Genomic DNA, 19,598 nt, shown 5'->3' with positions numbered 1-19,598 from the left:
AAAAAAAAAAAAAGAGAAGAAAGTCCGGAAGCAGCCCAAGAGCAGTGGAGGTCAGAGGGGCTCCGAGGGCAGGTGGGGTGGGCGTGGCTCCGGGCGGGGGCGGGCCCTGGAGGGGCGTGGTCGGTTTAAGCGGAGCCTGGAGGGAGAGGACCCTAGGGGCCGTGGCCCTTCCCTGGAGGCGGGACTATTCGGGGGGCGGGCCCTTCAAGGGGGCGGGGCCTCTCGGGGGCGGGCGAGGGCCGCACTCCCGCCGGCGGCGCCGCTGAGGCTCGCTGTAGTTGCGGGGCTCCGGCAGGGTTCTGGCAGGGTTCCGGCAGGGCTCCGGCTGGGCTCCGGCGGCGGTGCGCGGGCAGTCGGCGGTGGGCGCGGGCAGCGGCCCGCGGCTCCAGGAGGCGCAGTCGGAGCCCGGCCGCCGCCGGGGCGCGCGCCGCTGCCCGCATGGCCGCCACCAAGGCGCTGCAGCAGTGGTGCCGGCAACAGTGCGAGGGCTACCGGGACGTGAACATCACCAACATGACCACGTCGTTCCGCGACGGCCTGGCCTTCTGCGCCATCCTGCACCGCCACCGGCCCGACCTCCTGTGAGTGCACCGCAGGCGGGGAAACTGAGGCGGTGGGGAAACCCCGCAGGCGGGGCTGTGGCGCCGCCGGGCGGGGTGTGTGTGCGGAACCGCGGGATGGGCGGCGCGGAGCGGGGTCCCTGCGGTCACGACCCGCCCGGTGGCCTCAGTTTGCCCGTCCACCGAGTGGAGCTGGGCTGGAGCCAGGCCGGCCGGCCGGCCGCCCCCACTGGCTTAGTCAGTCCGTGAGTCAGGCTGGGCTCCGGACACAGCCACTCGGCCCAGCCCGCGGCTTCCCTGGGAGAGCGCCGGCAGGGCTGCCCTTCTGCACACCCCCTCACCCCAGCGCCTTGCTGCCCAGGGACTTCCCCCCAGATGGAAGGAGCTGTGTCTCTGCCCCAGGGGGTCCAGGCACCTTTAAGAATGCAGCCCAGGGACAGTGTGGGAGAGGGACAGGCACAGAGCTGAAAGCCCCAGACTTCCTAGCTCTTGTCCCAGAGGCCTGCCTGGGCGCCCTAGAGTGACAGGTATGAGGTGGAGGCTGAGCCCCTATGCTTGGGAGACAAGTAACGTGGGCAGGGGAAGGGACTAGGGCGACTGCCCCAGGAGGCTCTTGGAGTTGGTGTCTTGCAGGCTGGATCTTGTCCCCACGTCCGTCACGAACAGCAAATGCTGTTTGGCTGAATGACTGGGACCTGGCTTGCTGGGGCAGAGGTCTGTGTGTTGATGGCCTGGCCCCCGACTCATGTGAACTAGAGATGGGTAAAGCTCCAGGGGAGCCTGGACTGGGGGCACCAGGGCTTAGGAAGGGGGTCCTCTGAAGGCCACCTGCCTTCCAGAAGAGGCATGATGTTCAAAAGCATTCTGAGAAGCTGTGGCTGGATTCAGGGGTAGGCTGGGGTGTGTGTTTGCCAGGGTGGTCTTGGAGCTGGGAGAGGCCAGAGACAGTACCTCCGCGAGGCCCCTGTCTGCCCAGACTGGGGAACTGTGAGGCCTAGAGGCCAAACAGCCTGCTGAGGGCACAGAGCACGTCCACGGAGCCGGGGCTGGCCCTCGGGGCTCCTCCCTTGCACTCAGAGGTACTCTGTACTCCCAGGCACTCTACAGGGAAGCTCGTCTTGACAAAGGCCTGCACGTACTTCCTGCTCCTGCCCCAGGTTGTGAAATGCATTACTGGAGACTCCTGGGGATGCCCCATGTGGCATTTAGGCAACAGCTTCTGCCCCTTGCCCAGGGGTGCACCTCAGTCACGCCTGGAGGCAGAGGTGTTGGGCAGAGTGGGTTTCCACAGTGAAAATCCTAAGCTGAGCTTTGATGGGGAGGAGGGCTAAGGGTAGGACCCGGACAGGCCGAGCCCCCCGGGGAGCATGGAGGGTCTGAGGTGAGGCTGGCTGGGGCCTGAGCCCAGGCAGCTGGGACCGAGCAGCAGGAGAAATCCACGGTTACAGGCAAATGGGGTATGGCCATTTCCGGGCCGGCAGCCTCAGAACGACACTGTGGGTGTCACTGGAGACTTAGGGCTTTTCCAAGCCCTGGGCCTTCTGTCTGCTCCTTGCTCTGCTGGAGTAGAGGCCCCCCTGTGGGTGTGTGGGTGTGTATGTGGCGCCTGAGCCTGTCCCAGCAAGCACTGCCCAAGCGTGAGCACAGGTGTGCACATATGGGTGTGTACCGTGCTGGCACAAGCAGGCGTCAAGCAACTGGTCCTTTAACCGTTAATGAGTGCCTGCTGTGTACTCAGCACTGCAAACTGAAGAAGTGAACTTGGCCCCTGCCTCCAGGAGTGACATTGAGGGCATCAGTTATCTTATTTACTGCTGACTTGGTTTTTGTCCGTCTGCCCCCACTGCCCTTTAGCTCCAAAAGGGTGGGGATGTCTTTTTTGGTCACTGCCTGCCCTCAGTGCCTGGAACTGTGTCTGGCACCTGCCAGGTGCCTGGTGGATAGGAGCACATAGCTGGAGAGCTACAGATAAGGGCGTGCACTTGGGGCTCTGTAGGGACTGTAGGGGTTTGGGAAGTGTCATTGCAAGGTTGGGGCTCTGCAGGTGCCTGTGTGCAGGGGGGAGGGGAAAGAGGCCACGTGACCATGGAGGCCAAGACCCAGTGATGGGACCGCACACCAAGCAATGCCTGGAGCCCATGGGGAGGTACAAAGAACAGATGTTCCCTGCGAGCCTCCGGAAGGAGCACAGCCCTGCCGGTGCCTTGATGTTGGACCTCTGGCCTCCGGAATTGGGAGGGAGTGGGTTTCTGTTTGTGGTCACTGGTAGAACGTTAGTAGTTTTTGATGCTTGGCGGGCGCTGGAGGGCTGGTGGGACGCTGTGCATGTACTTGGTGCTGTGTACATGCTGACTGTGGGTACACAGGTGTCCTTTGTTGTGCCTTACGCGCCCCTCCCCCACCCCGGTCCCTGTGCCCCCCTCCCCGCCCCCGCCGACCTGCCGCCTAGGGGTGCGGGGAGGGGAGGAAGTACTAAGTAAGGAGTAGTCCAGGATGCAGTCTCCAGGAGGATGCCTCCAAGGCCAGACTGGACGAGACCCTCCCCCTTAGGCTCCCTGTCCTTCAGAAGCCTTCTGGCCACAGGAGAGTGGACATCCGGCTCTGTGTCCCCTGACTTGGCCACCAGGAAGTCCTTCCCTACGCCCCATCTCCAGCCTTCCTGCTACACCAGAGCCGTTTCCTCCTGCGGTTTCCCGGGGAACAGCTGTGAAGGAGCCCAGGCGCTGAGCCGGACAGGTGGTGGTCAGCTGCCCGACGCTACAGCTCCGCTCCTGTGGCCTGGCTCCGGGAGGCACGTGTGACATGCTGGTGGCCCACGGGGACCCTGGGAGGCAAGTGTACCCAAGATACCCCACCAGAGCTGGCCGGGCAGCAGCGGCCAGGGCCCCTCTCTGGTCAGCTTGCCCCAGAGTGCTAGGCTTTCTCAGGTGGGCCTCATGTCCCCAGGGATGCCACCTCAGCCAAGCAGCCAGGTACATGCCTGAGCCACCCAGAACAAACAGCCCCTTCCTGCCTCGGGCGGTAGACCTGTCAGGGCTGGAGCGGGCGGCTAGGCTCCTTCCTCTTCTGGGCTGACCAGGGGTGGCTGAGGTTTTCAAGGGAGATGCAGGAGGTAGGGTTGGCGGCTGCCACCAGGAAGAGGGGGCAGGAGACCTTCCCAGCCCCTCAGTCCTGAGGTGGGGGGACCTGATACTTCCCCAGGTCCCTCCAGCTCGGGAGGCCGATGTCAGGGCTGGGGCAGAGCCGGTGGAGGGGACGGTGACGCTGCGGCCGCGGCGGGGCTCCCTGAGACGTGCATTGAGACTCACACGTAGTCTGCAGTCCGGAGAGCCCCTCACCCAGATGCTTGGAGACAGCACTGTTTCCCTTCCTGGGCCAGAGCAGAGGGTGGGCTGGGCCCAGGCGGCCGGGCTGGCCTCCCCTCCCACAGCAGCCTCTTGGCCAGCAGGAAGCTGCCTGGGGACAGAGGCCTTCTGTTCCCCGGCCTGAGGGCCTGCTGCCCAGGCCCCCGCGGGCCTCCTTCCGGCCAGACTCTCCAGGATGGACCCAGGAGGAGCTGCCAGCCCACCTCCTTGGGGCCACCTGGGGCCAGTGACCTGTGATACCCACCTCAGGCCACCACGGAACCCCCAGGGCTGACTCTTGGCTGGGCCCTGCCCCGGGTCAGGGTCGGGGTCAGGGTCTACTCCCGCCTGGGGGAGGCCTACGGCTGGGCAGTGAGGCTGAGGGGTCTCACTTGTCCACCGGGTGCAAGGAGGTGGGGCCCTGGGCCCTGCACCAACCGAGACCCTTCTCCCTGCCTCGGGCCTCCGGCGCCTGTCATGTCCCATTCCTCCCCGTGCTGTCCACGCTGCCGAGGTCTGTGCTAGAGTCTGCCCGGTGCCTCCCTCTCCTGCTGTGTGGCCTCGGTCTTGTCTCTGTCCCCCTCCATCTCTGTGTGTCTGTCTCTGTGTCTCCCCTTCCTCTCCACTCCCCTTCCCTGTGGGATTAACTCCAGATGTACTGGAGGTGCCTGGAAAAGGCGCCTTCCCTTCGGCCAGCCCCTCCCAGCCCAGCGCCCACCCCCCGCGTGGCTGCGTTTTGTTCCGGGAAATAAACAGCGTGAGGTCAGCTCTCCAGGAATTCGGAAGGGGGTACGCATTCCTAAGAGCCCCGAAAGCGTGGGGGCAGGAGGCGGGCTGGCGCAACAGTGTGAGGTCAACAGTCGTGGTCAGCTGTGGCCAGCGGTGGGGGGCCGTGTCCTGGCTCTCGTGGCCAGGCCAGGGCTGGGCCCACGCCGGCACCAAGCTGACGGCAGACCAGTCAGCGGCCACAGGACACACGAAGAGACCCGATGAGTCCGTTCGCTGGCCCATGTCAAAAGAATAGATGGACGCCCCAGAAGTCCCCTCGCTCGGGGAGCCTGGGAACTAATTCATCAGCCAGCGTGTGCAGAGCCCCAGGCACCTGGGAGTTGTACCGGAACGGAACTGAATTTAAATGACAGGAATTCGACTAAAACACGATCTACCCGGGGTAGAAGGGGTGGGGGTGCTCTGAGCCTCAGCCGCCTCACCGAGGGGCAGCCAGCACGGCCCCTGAGGGTGCAGCTCATGCATTTTGGTCCAGCAAGGCCTTATATGCCACCTTCCCACCGAGGGTTGGCCGAAGCCGGGCTGTCTGTCTGTCAGGCCTGCTCCACGAGGCACCACACATGGGGCGGCTGGAACAGACGTGTGTCCTCTGAGTCAGGAGCCAGCAGGGGGGGCCCCTTCGGAGGCTCTGGGCCTCCCCCCTGGGCTGGTGGAGGGCCGGCTCCCCTCTGCGTCCGGGGCCTGATTTCCCTTTTTATAAGGACGCCAGTCGTTCTGGATTAGGGCCCACTGTCATGACCTCATTTGAACGGGATTCTGTCAGTAAAGAAGATCCTGTTTCCAAAGGTCACGTTTTGAGGTCCCGGGGCAGGGGTTACTCTCCAACAGATCGTTGTGGGGGGCCCAGTTCCGCCAGTCCCCGCAAGAGTCCCTGATGGTGGAGAGCTGGTCCTGTTGGACTTCCTGGCAGGGACGGGCGTGGTCTCTCCTTGGCAGTCTCTGAAGGGTTTGCTGGGCAACTCAGTCCAGAGATTTCTGCCAGAGCGCCGGGCCAGGCGGCCCTCGGGGACAAAGGCGACGCCGACCGAGGCCCACTGCTATGGGGGTGTGAGCTCACAAGGCCACCAGCCAGAGGCAGAGAAGAGTCTGCTGGGGCCCTGCGGGGGGGTGCCTCTGGGGAGGGGCCGTGGCGGGTGCATCAGGCAGGGCCAGTGTATGCCCCACGGAGGGGGCAGCGTGGGCTGAGCTTAAGACGCTGGGAGGGCAAGACCCTGGGCAGAGAACTTGCTTCAGGAAGGGTGTGGTGGCCGTTTGAGACTGGCCTGGGGAGTCTGGGCCCACTGTGGAGGCCTTGAGGGCCCAGGGTCCTGGGGGCAGGGTGGTCCTTGACTTTGAGTGGAAGGGCCACGGGGCAGGCTCCGACCTGCCCATCTTGGCGCCTGCTCAGCGGGGTCGGCACCACCATGGAGAGGTGCTCCCTTGGGGTCTGGGCGAAGCGAGGCCCCCCTCCCCGCATTCCGCCAGGCGAGCCGCTGCGCCCCCTCCCCACGGCAGATGCAGGGACCGGGGCCTCCTTCCCCCGCGTGTTTGCAGACAAAACAGATCTTGTTATCCTGCCCTCCCGCCACCGGGGCATCTTGCTGAGGACACGGCCGTGCGGGTCAGTGACCCGGGGCAGGTCTGGAAAAGAGATTGAACTTTCAAAGGGATGGGGTGGCAGGGGGGGGGGACGGTGGACGGAGGCCCCAGCTGCCGAGAGCCCCCTGGGCGACGGGTGGAGATGGGCCCCTCCGTGTGCTATGGACACTGGTGGGACAGACCCCGGGTGAGCTGCGTGTGGCTGCGCTGAAGAACCAGGAGGTGTCGCGCCCGCCCCTCTGTCTCCTGGAGACAGGGCTGCCTCCAACTTGTCCCATGCACAAAAGCACCGTCTGTGCTCATGGGGTGGTCTTAGCATCTGGAACACGTTACCTGGGGGGTGGTCCGAGCGGATGGCGAGTTCTCCCCGAAGCCAGGCAGGGTGATGGACCACGGGGCTGGAGGCTGGCGGGGGCCTCCTTGGAGGAAGCTGGGCACACGGCAGCCCCGTCCCCTCCCTGCTGCACCCGCTGCAGCCAGACCCCCCAGTTCCGGTCAGAAGCTGCCATCCTCCTCCCAGACGGGGACACCAAGGCCTTAAGAGAGAGAGGAGAGGGCTCCCCCTGGGTCCAATAGCGCAGCCCGGCTGGGTCAGGTCGCAGCTCCCAGCCTGAGCCCCTCCCCAGGCTGCGGGGCTTCCAGAACCGTCCAGCACATACTGAAGGGGCTGAGCTGCGGCAGAGGCCCCGCGGGTGGGTATCTGAGTGGCCTGTGTCAGGATGGGCGGCTGCCGGGCCGGCCATATTTCCTGCTTGGAGCCACCTTGCAGGGGGGCAGTGAGCTGAGGTGTGCCCATGTTGGACAGGGACCCGAGTCCCGTCCAGGCTGGGCCTGGCACCTCGGACATTCAGCACCCCTGAGGTCAGGTTTTGGCGGTGCCCTGACTAGTGGGCAGCTCCATCCCCCACTGCCTCTTACGTCCACCCCCTGCTCTCACCCCTGGGACACGGGCCTCCGGTGACCCACGAGGCCCACAGGCTTCTGGGAATTTGGAAGCAGCCCACTGGGACATGTGCTTGGCTGTGCTGCCCAGGCTGGTGCCTTTGTCTTGACCAGAGGTGGCTCTGAGAAGACAGGGCCCTGCGGTGGCTGTGGCCCTTCCCCACCCTGTGGGGACCCTCTGCCTGGAGCATGCTGGTCAGCCTGGTTGCCCAGGTGCCGACCAGCATTGCTGAGCCCGGAGCAGGGCCAGCTCTGCCCGCTTGGGGTGCCGGGTGACCTCGTGCCTCGGTCTCCCTCCCTGAGCTACTTCAGACACCTGTCTTTCTCTCTTCCAGAGACTTCAATGCTCTCAGGAAGGAAAACATTTATGAGAACAACAAACTGGTGAGTGCTCCCGTTTCTCCAGTCTTCCCTGCACCGTCAGCCAGGTCCCAGATCCCCTTGGGCACCCCCAGGGCAGCTGTGGGAGCTCCTGGCCTAGCAGGTGAGCACCTGGTGGCCAGAGACGCACCGCTGAGCTCCGCAGCCTGTCCTGAGCCAGGTCACCCTACCCTAGGAATACAGCCTCTGGTCTAGTACCCCGGACCTCCTGGTCCCTTTCTTCCTGTGGGGGAAGGCAGGGGTACGGAGGGGCTGGGACTCAGTTCCCACCCACGGCAGACGGGGGCCAGAGGTGGCTCTGGGGAGGACCAGCCCTGGGGTGGGTCCTGGCGGGCCGGTGGCCCTTCCCTGCCCTGCGGGGACCTGCAGTGCGAGCCCGCCAACCACCTGGCTGCCGGGTCCTGAGCACACTGCCTGCCGCACTGCCGCCAGACCCTTCCCTGCCTCAGTTTCCTCGCTGCAGAACACACCCCATTGTCGTTGGAGGCCGTTGCCTACAGAGACAGACTCGAGCCCTTCCTCCCAGAGCCGGCTCTCCAGTGGGGTGTCGGACTGGGCTCTGGTGGTTTGCCTTTCAATTTGACTTAATTTAGATGAACTAAAGGACAGATTCAGTTCCTCAGCCGCGCTCTCCACGTGTCGCCCTCAGGATGGACAGCTTGGACGGGAGCTCGTCCGTCGCGGCAGGAAGTCCTGTAGCGACACTGTAGCGTGCGCCAGCAGGATGAACATGCAGGGACAGTGCGGCAGAGCTGTGTGCAGCCTCATGAGGGGACAGGGCAGGTCCGGCCCCGGAAAGATGGAGCCCCCTGGGCACTTCTGGGAGGGGCGTGCCTGGTGGGGGGGTGCTCCCCGGGCCAGGGCGCTGGGCAGGCCGGGACCTGGGTAGGAGGAGAAACAGCGAGGCGGGGGGTGCGGCTGGAAGAGAGTGGGGGCACGGTGGGAACAGACTTGGGGAGGCGGGGGGAACAGAGTGGGAGCAAGGCTGGAACAGAGTGAGGGAGGCAGTGGGAGCAGAGTGGGGCTGGCGGAGCATGGGAAGCGCTTGGGCTCCTCTCCTGGGCTGCTTTGTGGGAGTGCTCGGGGTGCACAGGAACTGTGTTGATAGCGGGCCGGCGGCAAGGGGATGATGATGGCCGCAGGAGGAGTCAGATTCTGAATATATTTTGAAGGGGAGTCAAAGGAGATTTGAGGCTTTTGGCCTGAGCATGGCAGGAAGGTCACCCCTGGAGCCCTGTTTCGGAGACCTGGAGACTGAGGTGTTGCCCTCAGGTGTGGTGTGGCTGTGTCAGCGGTTAGGGGAAGGGTGCATGTGGGGCTCGAGGACCATCAGGTGAGGGACGGGCATTTGCAGGCAGGAGACGGCAGGCTGGCCCCGGCAGGGACCAGCTCCTGCGTGGCCAGGATATGGTTCCTGATGGACGGACTGGTAAATTGAGGCTTAGGGAGGTCATGCAGCCTGAGCAGAGCGTGAACCTTGAACCCAGAACTATCTGGGCTCAAGCGGGTTTCTAGCCTCCTTCCTGGAGGAGCTGGTGGGCTGGCAGGGAAGGAGGAGGGGTTGTCCCCCAGCCCACTCATGCTGACCACCCCCTACCAGGCCTTCCGTGTGGCCGAGGAGGAACTGGGCATCCCAGCCCTGCTGGACGCTGAGGACATGGTGGCCCTGAAGGTGCCTGACCGGCTGAGCATCCTGACCTACGTGTCCCAGTACTACAACTACTTCCACGGACGCTCCCCCAGTGAGTCAGGAGGCCCTCTCCCACCTTGCCTCTGCACAGCCCGCATGGCCAGGCCTGCACAGCCAGGCCCACCTGCCCTCTCGGCCCCCATGACACCCCCTCACCCCAGCTCAGCACTGGCTGCCAGTGCTGCCCGGTAGGGCAGAAAGCGGGCAGGGAGGCCCTTCCGGTGCCCCATTTTGGGGCTCCCTGAGCTGTGGTCTCCTCCCCAGGGGAGCAAGGCCCTCCCATGCTCTGGAAGTAATGAGCACGGGTTCAGACCCTGCAGGCCCCCCCACACCTGTCCACCAAACGGATGCGCCCAGATCCTGCCTCTCCTCACCCCCTCGGTCTCAGCTTGCCCATCTACACGCCTGGAAACTGTGCCCACAACTCTTGCCTCAGGCAGCTTGGCAGACCCTGTGTGGGCTCCCAGGCCTGGCTCCAGAGGCCGCACCCCCTACCACGCCATTTGGTCCTGACATTTGGCCTTATAGACATCAGGCTGGCCCTGGCTGGCAGGGCGCGTGGGTGAGGGACAGGCCTGAGGGACTTTATTCCAGCTGCTTTGTGCACCCCAAAGCTCAGCCACTTCCCCTCCCCCCACATTCCTCACCCAGGCCTCAGAAATCCCCGGAATCACTCTGGGCACAGGACCAGCCCCTCCTTGATCTTTCCACTTTGTGGAGAAACAGAAAAGTTCCACTTCCCTGACCCCAGATCGGGGCTCTCAGAGCCAGAGGGCAGGGCCGTGGGAGAAGCCAGGCCCCCGCTGGGAATGTGCACCACTCCTCCCGCGCCCCTGGACAGCGGGAGCTGCCCTTCCCAGCAGCCCCGGGCTCCCACAGGAGACCTGGACTGAGGGTGGCCCCAGATGCTTTCAGAGCCTAACCCTGCTTATGTCATGGCAGTTGGGGGCATGGCTGGTATCAAGAGACCCTCATCCGAGTCCAGCGAGGAGCCATCCGGGAAGAAGGCCACATCCCAGCTGGCCAGGCCCTCACCCACTGCAGCCCAGGAGCAGCCACTGTCTCCAGCCAACAGAAACCCCACCATCCAGCGGAAGGACGGCAGCTCAGGGGGCCTCCTGCCAAAGACCGTGAGTGCCCCAGCCCCCCTCTCCCTCTGGCTCCTGGCACTGAGTGTGACCTCTACACCACCTGGGAGTGAGGTCCTATCCCGAGGTCGGGATAGGATACCCCTTGTACCCATAGGTCACTGAGGCCCAGGGAGGTGGTGCAGGCTGAGCACAGCTGGGACTCTGAGTCCTGACCTTTGTGACCTTCTGCCCCTCTGTTGTGGGTGGGCCAGGAAAGAATCCTGGGTGTGTCCTCCTGGCCTGCCCAGGACGTTAGGGTATCCCCACTTTCAGAGGCAGGGACGAGGCAGGGACTATGCTGTGGTTGGGCGCCCCCTGCTGTTCGAGCCTGCTGTTAGGACTGCTGCCCCTCCCGGGGCTGCAGGAGCTCGTGAACCTGTCCTCTGTGCCCCCAGACCCCCTATGCTGGGGTTGGGCTGCAGACCCTGAAGTTGAAGTCTGGCCGGCTGGGGCATGGGCCCTCCTGGCAGCATCTGGCAGGCTGCTCCTCTCGGGGCCTCAGTTCTCTGGTCTGTAAAGTGGGATCTTCTCGCCCACTGATGGGGCGTGGTCAGGAGAGAGGCCTGGGGGGTGCTCAGAAATGACATCTGGCACCCTTCCCACGGGCCAGGCCTCGCCGAGCAGCTCAGTCAGCAGCACCTGTGGGGTCTGCGGCAAGCACGTGCACCTTGTGCAGCGACACCTGGCTGACGGGAAACTCTACCACCGGAGCTGCTTCAGGTGGGGCCGGCGCATGCGTGTGCTCATGTGTGTGTGCGTATGCCGCGCTGATAGGCACAGGCACAAATGACCGGGAGGAGGGCTGCCTGTCGCTTGAGTCCCCGCCACACACGTGGACATGGGGCTGCAAGAACCTGTGCCCGGGCGTGTGCGTGAGTGGGGCGCGCGTGCCCGCCTGGAGTGTCCTCACGGGTCTGCCTCTGCCCCGCCTCAGGTGTAAACAGTGCTCCAACACGCTGCACTCTGGGGCCTACAGGCCCACCGGCGAGCCCGGCGTCTTCGTGTGTTCCAGCCACCACCCGGAAGCCACGTCCGCAAGCCCCACGTTGCGGACCCCGGGCCCCCGACGGCCAGGGGCTGTGCCCTCGGACTCCCAGCCGCGCAATGCCCCGTGGAAGGCCCAGGAGGCAAATGGGCTCCGAGACACAGGACCAAAAGCCAGGCCAGCGGCCCTGGAGCCGGTGGTGGGCAAATCAGCGGCCAAGGGTGTCCCCACTTCAGCTGAGCCTCTGGCCTCCGCCTCCTCCCACGTCCACGCGGGTAGTTCAGCCAAGCCCAGTTTCTCGGTGGGCCTCCAGGGTGGCAAAGCCAGCATGCGTGTGGCCAACAGCTCCCCATCGGGATGGTCACCACTGGTCCAGGACAAGGCAGCTGTCAGTCCCCGTCCTGCCCTGAAGCCGAGTGCCGCAGACTCTCACTTGGCCACCCCGCAAGGCTCGGTGACCCCCCATGTGGCAGCCCCCCAGACCAAGGTCAGTGTGGGCCCAGCATCTCCAGTCCCAGCAGACGCCCCAGACGGCACGCCATCAGCTTCCAAGATGCAGCAGGCCCGCGAGAAATTCTTCCAGACTCCTGGGCCCACCCCTAGCCCCGGCCTGGCGGGCAGGGTCCCAGCTCCAGCAGATGTGGCTTCTGGGGACAGCAGCAGGGAGCAGGCGCTCAGCTGCCTCCGGAAGGCCCTTCCCAGGCTCGGGGACACCGGGGCCCAGCTGTCTGGCAGGTGGGTGAGGGGCTGGGCAGGGTCAGGGGCAGCTGAGGAGGCTTCCAGGCCCTACCTGGGTGTGCTCTCCAGCCTCAGCTTCCTCATCTGGGAAGTGGGAATAAGACAGGACCCAGAGTGCCCAGTGGTCATCAGGAGGGGACACCATTGTCACTTAGAGCTGTGGTGGTTCGGCTTTCAGGGGCATGGATGCTGTCCCCTGGGGCCTCTACGTGGCACACGTGGAGGACACCCAATGGGGAACCAAAAGATGGGAGAGGTCCCAGTGTCCTGTCGGACCTGGGCAGAGCACATCCCCCCACAACTCCCCCGGTCCCCTCTGCACGCTGGACACGGAACGGGCCCTGATGGATGGAGTGTCCCCGCGGTCATGTGCGGAGGCTACCGGACAGAGCACCGTACTCTGGGGGCTCAAGCGACGGAACTTTGTTCTCTCCCAGTTCTGGAGGCCAGAGGGCGGAACCCAGGGCGGGGGCGGGCAGGGCTGCACTCCCTCCGGGGATGCTGGGGGAGGGGCGTCCCTCCTGCCTCGTCCAGCTCCTGGTGGCCCCGCTTTCCTTGCTTGCGGCCATACCCTCCCTCTTAGCCTCCAGGGTCACCTGAATTTCTCTGTGTCTGTGTCCTCTACTTTTCTTTTATAAGGACACCCGTCACTGGACTTAGGGCTTACACCCTGTTTTCCAATAAGGCCATGCTCTGGGCTTCCAAGTGGATGTGAATGTTGGGGGGTGGGGAGCCGTTCACCATGCAACGGTGGCCTAGTGAGTAAGAAGGTTGCGCACGAGGCTGGCTGACGATGCCATCCCTGCTACCTCGTGCGGCCCCTTATTTGGGGGCGGCATTCTGGCTTAGGGCTGCCCCGGTCACCGTGCACCCAGATGGCGGGGAGAAGCAGGAGGGAGAGACTTGTTTCCTAGGGAGCATGGGGCACATGGAGGAGCTGCTCTGGTTTGGGGAGGTCCCAGCCCCCTGCCCTGGGCCCTGTTGGGAGCTGGCAGTCCTGCTTCCTGCACGCATGTGCCCCAAGAGCGTGCAGGATGGCCGCTGATGGGCCACCCATGGGGAGGCCTCACACAGGTTGCTCAGATGGGGCTAGGCGGGCCCAGTGCATCCTGGCTCTGGGCAGGTAGTTGGAAGGGGGCGGGGCTGTGGGTGTGGCCCCTCCCCACACCCCGTGCACAGTGTGTTTTGGGGGTGTTTTAATCTCAGCCCGTACCAGAGTAAGATGGGAAGGTAATATCCAGGGCCGTATACACCTGTGCCAGAAGTGGGTGCCCTTGGCTACTCCCTTGGAGGGGCTGTCTGTCCCCGTCAGGAGGGTGGACATTAGGAATCAGCTGCCAGGGGAGGCCAAGGGGCTTCTGCCTGGGGGTCGTGGCAGGAAGGGCTCCTGGGTCCACCTGTGCCTGATGCCTACGCTCTCACCCATAGGCCCTCCCCTGCTCTGCAATCCCATACCAGCACGGAAGGGCCACAAGCAAGTCCATCAGCCAAGCTAGCACAGCTGGCACCTCCCCGGACCCTTAGTCCCCCGACGAGGCCTGAGCTTCCAGCCCCCCTGAAGGTGGGCACCACGTCAGGGGCAGCCACATCATCCCAGGCGGGCAGGAAGAGCCAGCCTGTGTGCTCCGGGGCCAGTCGGGCGAGTGCCGGCTCCAGGCCGAAGCCAGAGGCCCCACCGCTGAAGGGTAAGGGTTCCCCTGGAGCAGAGGTGGGGTGGGCGCTCCCTGGCCTGTGGTTCTGCAGTGATTTTCGGGTTCCTGCCTGGCACCTGGGCTCGCCAGCCCTGAGTGCCTGTCCTCTATCTCCTGGGTCACAGCCCCCACCCTGGTCCTTGCTCTCTCCCCGCTCTGCCGGACTCAAGTTTCGGGGCGGCCGATGTTCTTGGGGTGGCGCGGCTTTATGGTCACTGTTAGCCGCCCACCTGCCCCCACCGGCCCTTCTTGCTGAGGCCCTGTGGCCTCGGTCATCGGCGTCACTGTCCCTGGTGACCACGCCAGGGTGTCCGTGATTCCTATCTTGCCTTGCCCTGGTCGTGGCCTCACCCCCTCTTCCCTGGAGTTTCACATCCCTGGTTCCTGTGTGTGTCTGTCCTTCCTGCTCTGTCCCAACAGCAGTGCCCCGGGGCTCCTTGCGTCCTGGAGCCGCCCCTGGGCCTGGGTCCCTCCCAGAGGCCCCTCCCCCCGCTTACTACCATCTTGTGGCCTCGTGTTCCTGGCACCGTTTCATACACTTTTGGGGGTAACTGTGGAGTTACCTTGTTTCTGGGTGCCTGGGTATCTCTTACGGGCGCCCTGGCGTTACTGAGCTCGGCTCACATGACACCCCATGCTCAGTGTTTTACCAGGATCTTTCCCTCAGCCGAGGCCCCCCCGTAAGAAAGCCACTCTGTTCTCAGCCGAGGAAGCCAGCAGATGGGCTGTCCCACGTTAGCCATCCGTCCCACAGACACATGGGCACTCAGCATCCCTGGGGCTCACCTGGCCTCCCCCTCACCCGTTTGGCATCAGGGAAAGGCGAGGCCCAGAGAGGGAAGCGACTCCCCCGAGCGCACACAGCACAGTGTAGGCATGAAGTCCTGAGCCCGACTCCTAGCCCGACTCTGTCCTGTGGGCCCGGCTGGCTGTGCGGGTATTCGAGAGGCGCTGGCTGCAGGAAGCTGGGGTGGGGGTGGGTGAGATCCAGTCTTACCCAGCAGAACACCCCCTGTGACCTGTGTCCCTGCCCCCAACCTAGGCATGAGTGCCAGCCCCCAGGAAGACCCGGAGGACGGGCCGGCAGGATGGAGGGCCCGCCTGAAGCCCGTGAAGAAAAACCCTGCTGAGAGGTGAAGCGGGGGGGGGGGGCGCTCCCCTGGACCTGCACCTGCGCCTTAGGCTTTGTGCTTATGGGGTCTGAGGGCTAACCCAGGGTCAGGCACAGAGTAGGGGCTCACCAGTGCTCGCAGGTGAATAATGGCGCACAAACGGACCGACTGACATACCCATGGGAGGGATGCGTGCACATCTGCCGGGACCTCTCAGCAGTGGTAGTAGAAGCCAGTTCACACCAGCATGAGTGATGGGGGGGGGCAGTCACACCGGCCTAAGTCACGGCAGGGGCAGTCATACTAGCCGCCCTAAGTGCCCTGTAGCAGTGTGTGGCCCGGGGGCCCGCAGCAGGGGTGGGGTCCTGTGCCAGGTGTGCGGATGGGGCTCACACCCACAGGTAAGTGCTCACGGGAATACACATCTGTGCTCTAGGAGGGTCACAGCTGGTCACGAGCTCATCCCTACCTCAGGGTCTGCACCTGGGTGTGGGGGCAGCCTGTCCTTCCCTCAGCTGACCTCCTGCCCTCTGTCTAGGGTCCTGGCAGAGCCCCGGACTGGTGAGGCACTTGGGAAGGCCTGTGAGAGCTCCAAGGGGCCCGTCCACGTTCCCCCGACCCCTCTTTCACCTGACAGGACAGTGGGTGCAGCTAGACCTCCGCCCAGCCCCTCAGGTAATGCTGGGTGCGAACCCGGGGGCTCCAGATGCCCGGCCTGGGAACACGACCCAGTGGTGTCAGAGGGGTTTCAGGTGGGGCAGCGGGCTTGGAGGACCCTGTCCCTGAGCCCTTGCCCACCAGTAGGGAGGGGAGTACCAGATAGGCCCTCTTGGCGTTGGTGGAGCATTTGCACTTGGGGTACCCGGGCTGCTGACGGGGGGGCACAGGGACCGGGGGGTATGATGCCTGGATCTGTCCGTGAGCTCTGGCTTTTGGGCACCAGCAGGGCACCGCTTAGGGCTGCCAGAGTGAGGGGCGAGCAGGGCTGCTGGGCAGGCAGGGTGGGGTCAACACAGCTTTGGGCCTGGTGCCGCCAGGTCCAGGAGACTTGTTTCGCCCTTAGTAGGGAAGCCCTTGGGTTCGGCTGGTGTCCCCTCTTCACCCGGCAAGGCAGTGACCAACGCCACCAGGGTGAGTAAGCCCCCGTACAGGGGGGCCAGGAACACCGCCCAGCGGGGCATGGCCCGGCGTCTCCCACAGCCCCTCACCAGCCCTCCGTCCACAGCTGCCCCCTAACTACATGCCCCCAGAGGAGATCCAGAGGCAAATGCAGGACATCGAGAGCCAGCTGGACGCCCTGGAGCTCAGGGGTGTGGAACTGGAGAAGAATCTCCGTGCTGCGGAGGGAGGTGAGCCGATACTCTGCCTGGTGCCCCAGCCTGGCCTTAGCCAGCTTCGCCCTGGAGCCGCCCTGGTCCCAGCTGAGCCATCCTGGCCCCCCCCCCCCACTCCCCACAGATGCCTCCGAGGACGCCCTCATGGTGGACTGGTTCCAGCTCATCCACGAGAAGCAGCTGCTGCTGCGGCAGGAGTCGGAGCTGATGTACAAGTGAGGGGTCCAGCCGCTCCTCCCCCGGAAGGGGACTTCTCCTGGACGGCCGCCTCCTCTTCCAGCCGCCCCAGCTCAGGCACTGGGCGGGTGGGGGTGGCCAGCCAGGCGGGCTGGGCCTCACGCCTGTGTCCCCTCGGCAGGGCCAGGGACCAGCAGCTGGTGGAGCAGCAGTTGGACCTCGAGGGGGAGCTGCGGCAGCTGATGGCCAAGCCCAGTGAGTCCTGCCTACCCCAGGGAGCCACAGCCAGCGGGGTGGGCGGGTGGGGGCGGCCTCTCCCAGGCCCCTCCAGGCTGCCTGGGCAGCCAGCTTGGCAGAGGCTGATGGGTTGCCCAGGGTCAAGTCTCAGCACCTCTTCTCCTGGCTGTGTGTCCTTGGCCAGGGCACTCACCCTCTCTGTTCTCCTCACTGCAGTGATTACCACCTCCACGCCCATCAGCTGCAGTGGTTACGCGAGCTGATTGTGCGTGCAGGCTGTAAGCCCTGACTAGCACGGCCTCTGGGTACTGCGGATGGTGGGGCTGAAGCCCGGCAGTCCTGCCCTGCCCTTCCTTGCTGTGGGATGGGGGCAGCGGCACTTGGGTCTGATCTGGCCGTTCTTCCACGGAGTCATTCATTCGTTCACTCACCCACCTGTCCAGCGGTCCACCCGTCCATCCGTTTATCTGTCCATCTGGCGTAGCCAAGAGCTCACCGCAGAGGGGCAGACTCTGTCCCCATTGCTCCCAAGACCCTTCCCCCACCTCCAGGGGTGGAGCCTGACCCTCGAGGATGGGGACGCTGTGTCCCTGAGCAGGGTGGGGATAGCAGGGCTGCCACTGAAGGCGGGCTGTCCCTGCAGAGTATCTGAAGTCCCTCCAGGACCAGCAGCGTGAGGAAGAGCTGCTGAGCCAGTACATCAGCACGGTGGATGACCGCAGCAACATCGTGGACTTCCTGGAGGAGGACCGGCTCCGGTGAGGGCGGGGCTTGGGGCCCAGGTGAGGGGCAGCCAGAACCCCAGCTCCTCCCTGCCAGGCCTTGACTGGTCACCTTCTGCACAGAACCTCTCCCTGCCATCAGCAGGGAGGATGCCCCCCGACACTGTGTCCTGCAGGAGTGGGGACCTGAGACCGAGGGCAGACCCAGGCTGCCTGTCTTAGAGGTTGTCCCCCAACCAAGCCCCATGTTCCCTGACCCTCAGGGGTCAGCACCTGCTACTGGAACATTCCACAATGTGAACGGCTCCCTGGGACCCATTCAACAGGGGAATGGAACTTTAGGTTTTATTTTTATTTAAATACACACAGCCACCCATGTTTCCTGGTGCTGCACTGGGCTGCTGGCTTCCTGACCAGCCCTGGGGGTGGCCTCTGGCTTCCAACCAGCCCTGGGGGCAGCTGCCGGCTTCCTGACCATTCCTAGGGGCACATCTGTCCCTATGCATAAAGGAGGGACCTGCCAAGGTCACAGAGTCAGTGGCCAAATTTAAATGTGTTCCCATCTGAGCTGAGGGAGCCCTGGTCCAGGTCCTTCCAGGGCCCTCCTGTCCCTGTGCCACCGATGAGGGTCCGGGCCCAGAGGGGGCAGGCGCTGCCTTATTGGCCAATGGGAGACAGCTGACCCAGGTGTCCCATGGGCTGGGGGCTCGGCTATGAGTCTGACTGGGAGCCCTACGCCCCTCGCCCCTGAGGGCAGCCCCTCACTGCTGTGCTTCTCCTGTTTCAGGGAGCTAGAGGAGGACGAGATGCTACAGAACATGATCCAGAGGCTGGGTAACGGGGGGCCAGGGCAGAGTGGGGGGGTCCAGGCTGGGTCTCCCGTGGGGGTGGGGGCCAGGACCCATGGACAGATATAGCCCGAGGACAGGAAGGCTCACCCCAAGGGAGCTAGCTTCCCATCATTCAGCAGGGCCGAGAGGCAGCTGCTGACCATGTGGTCAGGGTAGGAGGGTGCCCAGGCCAGCGGGAGCTCTAACAGCAGGCACAGAGGCAGTTCCCCAAGGGAGGGCTGAGGCTCAGGGCTCCTGTCGGGGGCTGGCTTCCTCCAGGCTCTGGGAGCCCAGGGAGGGCTCCCAGGGCTGGGCGGGAGGGACAAATGTGGCAGGGGTGGTGGCCAAGAGGTGGTGAGTATCCTCAGTGTCGATCCCCTTCCCCCACTAGACCTCCAGAGAAACAGTGGAGACCAGAAGAAGAAGTCCAAGTTCAGCTTGTCCAGGGTCTTGTCCCTGAGGAGCAAAAGCAGGACCCCTGAGTGAGCTGCCTGGCCGGCTAGAACACCCTTGCCCCTAGTCTGGGCAGGGCGGGCACCGTGGGGGTGGGGAACTGCACCCTCCTCCCTGTGGGTTCTGAGCCGCCACAATAAAGAAAGTGACCACATGGCCTGGGCTCGCTCTCTTACTCGCCACGTGTTCCCAGGAGGCCTGGCACCTGGGCCTGAGGTCTTGGCCAGCGTCTACTTATGCATCGGTGGGGATGTGTCCATGGCTTTGAGCAGGCTCTGACCCTCTCTGAACTGGTCTGGATGCTCCTAGATGGGCACTGGGGCTGCTTCCTGACCTGGCTGCATGGATTGAGCCAGGGACAGGACAGGTCTGTGCCAACTGCACTCAGGGACTGGCCCCAAGTGGGGATCTCCAAAGCTTGAGATCTGTGACCTTGCCTGGGGGCAGAGGGGAGAGGGGACAGAAGAATCCAAGCCCGGGCCTGGTGTCGCACAGGGAGGGGGGCTCACTGCCCTTCCCCATGTCTGCTGGAGAGGGCACAGTTGGGTCAGCGAAGGCCAAAGGGGAGCAGACCCCCTGCAGCTCACCCTGAGTCCCTGCCCCATGCTGCCCTCACTCGGGTACCCCAGGAGAGGAACTTCTCCATGGGCCTGTCTCCCTGTTTGTCTGTGCTGTCTCCAACCACTGTGGGAGCCCATTGTGGCGGTCCTGGTGGACCGTCCCCAGGGGCTCAACACCAGCACTCCCCAGGCTGGTGGCAGACGGGGTCCCCGGCTGAGTATGTTGGGGACCCATAGAGCTCCCACTGCATTCTGTTGCCCTTAAGGGGTGCTGGAGTCTCAGCCGGGCACCCTGGGGACTTGAGGCCAGGGTGTGACATGAGACAGGGAGGGCTGCTGCCTGGC

At 64.5% G+C, this 19,598-nt stretch overlaps 1 protein-coding gene across 2 annotated transcripts; it reads left to right on the top strand.

The window, feature by feature from the left end:
* The first annotated feature begins 214 nt into the window (after positions 1–214).
* MICALL2 (MICAL like 2) lies at positions 215–18,847 on the top strand. Of its 2 annotated transcripts, none has more exons than XR_014306331.1 (16): positions 215–581; positions 7,549–7,597; positions 9,195–9,336; positions 10,227–10,414; positions 11,025–11,134; positions 11,349–12,134; positions 13,566–13,822; positions 14,871–14,961; positions 15,479–15,615; positions 16,004–16,071; positions 16,166–16,289; positions 16,399–16,489; positions 16,633–16,706; positions 17,332–17,470; positions 18,198–18,244; positions 18,632–18,847. XR_014306331.1 is itself a non-coding variant. In XM_082714042.1 (16 exons), the coding sequence occupies exons 1-16, from the start codon at positions 439–441 to the stop codon at positions 18,724–18,726; spliced, it is 2,517 nt and encodes an 838-aa protein (XP_082570168.1). In that variant the 5' UTR covers positions 215–438; the 3' UTR covers positions 18,727–18,847. The 2 variants fall into 2 exon arrangements, 1 of the variants encoding a protein (XP_082570168.1); XM_082714042.1 differs by having other exon boundaries at positions 17,332–17,446.
* Positions 18,848–19,598: the final 751 nt, after the last annotated feature.

Source organism: Mustela nivalis (assembly GCF_964662115.1).
Source record: "Mustela nivalis genome assembly, chromosome: 19".
NCBI lineage: Eukaryota > Metazoa > Chordata > Mammalia > Carnivora > Mustelidae > Mustela > Mustela nivalis.
This window is presented reverse-complemented; position numbering and strand designations above follow the sequence as displayed.

What these genes read in the sequence shown, in the direction of transcription:
- MICALL2 (XM_082714042.1), top strand. Translation starts at nt 439, where the DNA reads ATGGCCGCCACCAAGGCGCTGCAGCAGTGGTGCCGGCAACAGTGCGAG. An exon ending in GGGGCCCAGCTGTCTGGCAG is followed by an intron (nt 12,135 to 13,565) that starts GTGGGTGAGGGG and finishes TCTCACCCATAG; the next exon opens with GCCCTCCCCTGCTCTGCAAT. An exon ending in TCTCCGTGCTGCGGAGGGAG is followed by an intron (nt 16,290 to 16,398) that starts GTGAGCCGATAC and finishes CACTCCCCACAG; the next exon opens with ATGCCTCCGAGGACGCCCTC.